The sequence below is a fragment of the Wolffia australiana genome, chromosome 1 (genome assembly GCF_029677425.1).
Source record: "Wolffia australiana isolate 7733 chromosome 1, ASM2967742v1".
Classification (NCBI taxonomy): Eukaryota; Viridiplantae; Streptophyta; class Magnoliopsida; order Alismatales; family Araceae; genus Wolffia; species Wolffia australiana.
Genome location: NC_135835.1, coordinates 13,997,128 through 14,004,054, shown reverse-complemented (window position 1 = coordinate 14,004,054; position 6,927 = coordinate 13,997,128). Strand labels below are relative to the sequence as shown.

At 38.3% G+C, this 6,927-nt stretch overlaps 1 protein-coding gene across 1 annotated transcript; it reads right to left on the bottom strand.

The window, feature by feature from the left end:
• Positions 1–1,212: 1,212 nt before the first annotated feature.
• LOC144702665 (uncharacterized) lies at positions 1,213–2,858 on the bottom strand. The gene is made up of 3 exons (XM_078574700.1): positions 2,048–2,858; positions 1,775–1,782; positions 1,213–1,730 (listed from the first exon to the last, which is right to left on the bottom strand). The coding sequence occupies exons 1-3, from the start codon at positions 2,856–2,858 to the stop codon at positions 1,239–1,241; spliced, it is 1,311 nt and encodes a 436-aa protein (XP_078430826.1). The 3' UTR covers positions 1,213–1,238.
• Between the last annotated feature and the right edge of the window lie 4,069 nt (positions 2,859–6,927).

Below are 6,927 nucleotides of genomic sequence, written 5' to 3'. Positions count from 1 at the left end.
CTTCCTTCGGTTTAAGAAACTCGTTTGTCTCTCTGCACCGCCTTTTTAATTCTCTTTGTCAACGCTGTACGCCATCTGATATTTGACCAGGCACATGTCTGAAAGCCCGGTTTAAGAAACTTGCATGGATATTCTGATGAATTAATTTGACCTTTGGGTTTTGAAAAAGAGTGTTTTTACGTCTCGCTTTATTCACAAATATCTTTAGGATTTCTGGAATAATTTTTTGCATCTAGTTTGCCATAAAATTATCACTGCATCTAGATTCTCCGAAACACAATGAACTATTATTGCATCTGGGAGCTCATAAATAGTAAAAACTGCATAGGTCTTCAGGAAGGAAAAAGTTTGCATCCGGGTCTTCAAAGTGTCCTTCTTGCATCTCGGTTTTTTTCGAAAAAAAAACATTCATCTTCTGGGTTTCCCAAAAATGTTGCATGCTCAAACACCTTTGGGCTAGTACCGACATTGTCATAATCTAAACCAATTTGTCGCTCTTGTCCGCGGTTGAACTGCTCATGCCGGGGGAAATGATGAACTGTTCTTGCGACTCCCCCCCACCTCGTTCAATGGTGACAAACTGGCCTCCATAACTTCCCAAATAACTAGTTCTCCGCGGGACACCCGATGTTTGTATAGAGAGATACGTAACCCAATTTACTTATTACTGCAAACAACGAACTTACATGCGAAAAAAAATTAAACTTACGCAGGTGTACAGTGGTCCACTAGCTCCAATTATTGCCCCATAAACTGGCTGTTCTGGTGATTTCCCTCCTTGTACTTGGACATCAGTAATTTGCTCCACTTGTTTCTTTCGTCCCTACAAAAGGACACAGAACTGATTAGAGTATGCCAACTTACGAACAAGTACACCAAATATATATATATACATATGAAAGAAAATGAATCATACCAGTAACTCGCCGACGCTTTTCCGCAAATTTTTAAATGCGGAAGATGAAGCCTCTCCCCTTTCATGCGTAATGGGTCTAGGATATTGTTGGAGTACCTGCTGGCTAATTTCAGGAAGTTGGTTGTCTCTATCATCCACCTCAAGCCGCGAGGGTTCTACAACTTCCTGTAAACCCTGCATATTTTTGTAAAACATGTTCACTTATCACGGTTGATTAAAATTCTAAGAAGATAAAGTTTGATTCGATTCATACCATGTTTGTAGCTTGATTACATTGGGGGCATGTCTTCCGATTGTGACCAAATTCTTGGCAAAGAGAGCACTACTTCGGCGTGTCTTTATTCGTGAATCCTTGATGATTAAGATAAAATCTCTCAACCATGTCAACTCTTCTCCTCATCTTCGGCCTCCCAGGTTGTCGCTTGACAAGAGGGAATACATAGGTCAATTCATCTTCATCCCACATGTTTCTCATATTCATCGGTGGTATAGCCATATGATACGCCCTCTGGTACATATCCCTCTTGTAGCAGTCAGAGACAAAATTTTCAGGGTCATCCTTGATCCAATGAATGCAAGCGATAGCATGGGGGCAAGGAATACCCCTTAATGCCCAATATCTGCAGCTACATTTCCGAGCACGCAAGTCGACCACATATCCGTCTCCGAATATCATAACTTCGAATTGATAATGGCCAGCATATTTGAGTCTGCATTTCCTAGACTTCAATCTGTTCTCTTCGAGCAAGCCTCTTATTCGGGGGCATAATTGGTCGGAACTGTCAGAGAACAAATCCCTTTTGCGAACTATCCTCTACATGCACGCACTCCTGATATCTTCCAACATGTCTATGATACCTTTTCCCCTGTATGGCAAGATGTAACTATTGAAGCATTCACAGATGTTGTTATCAATCGTCTCACATTTTTGGCCATTCACTGATAAACGCCATGCAAAACTTGTGCACACCTAAGGCGTCAAAATCACGTGCAGCCTCAGGTTTAATTGACCTCATCTATCGTAGGAGCTTCCGGAATTCTTCGGGATTTGTGCATTTCATAGTCCTCCAAAAAATATTCTTCAACAGCTCAGTGGAATGCCCCCGCTTCTTCCAATTTGCAAAGATATGCCTGCACAATTTCTGTGCTCTGCATTTGGCAACAGTTTTGCCATTGCTTTACCTAAACCCTTCTGCTGATCACTCATAAATGTCCAACCGATACCGCCAGCAATCCCCAGGTCCTGTATTAACAATTCAATAAACCAAGTCCAGGAATCTTCATTTTCTCCTTCGACCACGGCCCAAGCAATTGGAAACATTTGGTTGTTTCCATCCTTCCCAACTGCACTCAACAACTGCCCTTTCACCTCACTCTTCAGAAAACAACCGTCCAGTCCAATGAATTTCCTACACCCCTCAAGAAAACCCCTAGCCAAAGACTCAAAGCATATATAGAGTCTCCTAAACCTAACTTGTGAATTAGGGGTGTCCGTATCGAGCAATAACTTGAAGGTGCTATTCTCGTTTACCTTCCTCAGTTCAGCTACATAGGACGGCAACAAGTGGTAATGGTCATCCAGGGATCCTTGAAGCATCTTGCGAACAGTGGATCTTGCTTTGTAACACGTAGTCCTCCCCACCGTGATTCCAAATTTATGGTTCATCTCCCGCATCATATCGCCCACAGGCCAGTAATTGTTCATGCGGAAGTTTTCGAGGAAATGATTCGCAATCCACTTATAATCAGCCTGTCTATTCCTTGCAGACCGACTGCACGTATGTCTATCGTTTAATGTCTTCATGACGATAGCATCTTCCGTTTGGCACCAACTAGCATATGCCCGCCACGGGCAATCGTTACTGCATATCACTTCAACCTTTGTCTCACAAGACTTCTTCAATCTAAAATTGAACCCACTCCATATGGCATGGTTCTTCATAGCCGCCATAAATTGAGCGGCCGACTCAAATTCATGCCTACTTCAAAGCTAATCGCCTCAATGGGGCAACTTGTATCGTACCTTTTGCAACGTGGCATGAACCTAACATTTTCGAACTCCTCATCTGTATAAGTGGGAGTTATTATCTCATCTTCAGAATTATCGTTCCCACTACAAATCTCTTCTTCACTTAAATGTCCTACAAAATCAAATGTAGAAGCATCACTGCCACGAGCGAGCTGACGATCGTAATTAACGCGAAACACATTTCTCGCCCCATCGGCCCTATTCCACAGACATAATAAGAAACAATAACTAACGTATTGTAAAAATTCTAATTCCACATTCACCCATTTTGTGAGGAATTATAACGTATCGAATAAAAATTTATTGTGCATAATAAATGTGTACTTACATTGTTCTTTACTTTTACGTATGCTTGAAGGAATGATGAAAATTCGTAAAGGACTCCTCGAATTCAGCTTTGTCTCCAGGAACAATGTCAAATTTGAGCTGTCAAGATATATGTCTAAAATCAGATTTAGAGTCACCATGATAGAAATCATTTCAACTGGAAGGAAAAAATATGTTGGTAAATGAATTCCAATCTGTTGAAGATTACTTGTAAGGTCTTGTTCTATGATGTGGTTTGATGTTTTGTTCCAAGTATTTGTCTCAGAAAGAACAAAAATCGTCACGATTTGAGTGATTGGTTGAAGAATGAGACGAGGGGTGTAGTAAAAGATGATGTGGTTGAACGAAGATCAGCTGGATTTTCGTGTATACTCGAAGATACTGATCATGATCCAATTGCTTGGAAAATTTGGGGAGTTGTGATGATTAATACGAGAATTAGAGGCAGAAACAGGGAGTGAATAGGAGGCTTGTTTCTTTGTGCGTTCCTTGTTGTTTGGTCCTTGTTCATGGCGTCTCTCTTTCCTTCGTTTGGCTCTCCCCTGTCTCTGTATTTGATGGAACCGTTCGTCAACAGGATATGCTGGTGAAGTATCATAACGGTATATACTGGGTGTTGAAGAGGAGATGCGCATGATCCCACAGGAGAAATCGGGGCGACTAGTATCAATAGTAGAAATTAAATTTAGCAAAAGTTAAGAGTAACATTTTGTAATTGCACCTATTAAGGCAGCTAAAATAATGATAGAAATCAGTTCAACTGAAAGAAAAAAATATGTTGGTAATTGAATTCCAATCTATTGAAGATTACTTGTAAGGTCTTGTTCTATGATGTGGTTTGATGTTTTGTTCCAAGTAAACCCGTGCCATGTTGTAGTTGGAAGAGTACTAATTTCCAAAAAACCGAATAATGGGAAAAACCAGGATGGCTTCTGGTTTTGGCAATGAATATAAGGAAAGTGGCAAAAGGGAAATGACATAAAATGATTTTCAGTGGTTCTAAATAACATTACAAGCAATATAAGAGAAGATGGGCATGATCCCAATCGTGACACTAGAATTTTATGGTCAAGAGGCACAAAAGGGAGCGAAGACGATCGATATTGGGAAATTATCATACGTAACAATCCAGAAGAATATAAAAGGAACAATTTTGGAAGCTATGTGCATTACTCACACGCATCACAAGTTTTTTTTGCTCGAATAACAAAATGATAGTGGCAGGTGAGATGAAAAAGAATCCAAAATATGTAAATGACCACATAACTAGAAAAATAAGATCCCCGTCAGAAAAGGGAGGGTTCAAATTGTCGAAATAGGCAATAGGCAAGAGAGATGGGAAAAATATTGTTCAATACAATGCATTGAAAACTAATTGTGGAAATAGGCAATAGGCAGAAGAATATAAAAGGAACAATTTTGGAAGCTATGTGCATTACTCACATGCATCAAAAGTTTTTTTTGCTCGAATAACGAAATGATAGTGGCAAGTGAGATGAAAAAGAATCCAAAATGTGTAAATGAACACATAACTAGAAAAATAAGGTCCCCGTCAGAAAAGGGAGGGTTCTAATTGTCGAAATAGGCAATAGGCAAGAGAGATGGGAAAAATATTGTACAATACAACGCATTGAAAACTAATTGTGAAAATAGGCAATAGGCAGAAGCATATAAAAGGAACAATTTTGGAAGCTATGTGCATCACTCACACGCATCAAAAGTTTTTTTTGCTCGAATAACAAACTGATAGTGACAGGTGAGATGAAAAAGAATCCAAAATATGTAAATGACCACATAACTAGAAAAATAAGATCCCCGTCAGAAAAGGGAGGGTTCTAATTGTCGAAATAGGCAATAGGCAAGGGAGATGGGCAAAATATTGTTCAATACAACGCATTGAAAACTAATTGTGGAAATAGGCAATAGGCGGAAGCATATAAAAGGAACAATTTTGGAAGCTATGTGCATTACTCACACGCATCACAAGTTTTTTTTGCTCGAATAACGAAATGATAGTGGCAAGTGAGATGAAAAATAATCCAAAATATGTAAATGAACACATAACTAGAGAAATAAGATCCCCGTCAGAAAAGGGAGGGTTCTAATTGTCGAAATAGGCAATAGGCAAGAGAGATGGGAAAAATATTGTTCAATTCAACGCATTAAAAACTAATTTTGGAAATAGGCAATAGGCAGAAGAATATAAAAGGAACAATTTTGGAAGCTATGTGCATTACTCACACGCATCAAAAGTTTTTTTTTGCTCGAATAACAAAATGTAGTGGCAACTTAGATGAAAAAGAATCAAAAATATGTAAATGACCACATAACTAGAAAAATAAGATCCCCGTCAGAAAAGGGAGGGTTCTAATTGTCGAAATAGGCAATAGGCAAGGGAGATGGGAAAAATAATGTTCAATACAACGCATTGAAAACTAATTGTGGAAATAGACAATAGGCAGAAGAATATAAAAGGAACAATTTTGGAAGCTTTGTGCATTACTCACACGCATCAAAAGTTTTTTTTGCTCGAATAACAAAATGATTGTGGCAAGTGAGATGAAAAAGAATCCAAAATATGTAAATGAACACATAACTAGAAAAATAAGATCCCCGTCAGAAAAGGGAGGGTTCTAATTGTTGAAATAGGCAATAGGCAAGGGAGATGGGAAAAATATTGTTCAATACATTAAAGAGAAAACTATTTGTCTCAGAATCGGGAAGAAAAATACCGGTCTTGCAGAAAGGCTTCTTCGGGATCGATCCTTTCGTCCTTGATGGGTCGCTCGTCGAAATCGGCGGAGAGATGTAAAAGTTTTTTTTCGCGGCGATTTCCGATCGAAGATGACCACAAATCCCAGGTTTTTTATATGCGGACGTGGCGTTTGACTTGGAATTTATGTCCATTACGGTCAGCCCAGCTGCCCATTTCGCCGTCTGTGTCGGACGCTATGTCATCTTCGGGAAATAGTGAGATAGAACGCGGAAGTTTTAAAAAAACGGGGATAGATTGCGGATGTTTTAAAACTTTTGGGATAGATCGCGTGAAAAAAAATCTGGGGATAGATCGCGTACATTTTAAAAAACCCAGGATACATGGGACAAGTTGCCCATTTATTGTATAATAATAACCACTCATTCTCTCTCTCTCTCTCTATTCTTATTTAAATAAATATATCCATTTATTCGCCCGAATTTCGGGCGAATGACGTGGATACTCCTTAGTAAATATTTCAATATATTATAAATGCCAAATAAATAATATATGTGTTATTTAAATATGTAAAAATAATTTCTTGGCTATATAATGGTCAAACAATTATATAAAAATATGGACAAATTCCAGAAAAATCATGAAAACACTTACCAATCTTTAGCCAAGTATTTAAAGCCCTGCAAAAAATATTTCTTCACTAAAATGATGTTAAGTTCCATGTAAAAAAATGATAAAAAATCTGTAATAATAGTAAAATCAGAGTTTAAGTGATTTATCTTTATTTTAACATGATAACATGCAAATAAAATCATTAAAACACATAAATACAATGTAAAATTCATTAATTAATCGTATTAATTTGCAAGTTATCATAACCCCCCACTTAAATCATTGCTAGTCCCTTAGCAATGTATCGTTATTTCTTTAGATGACTTCTTC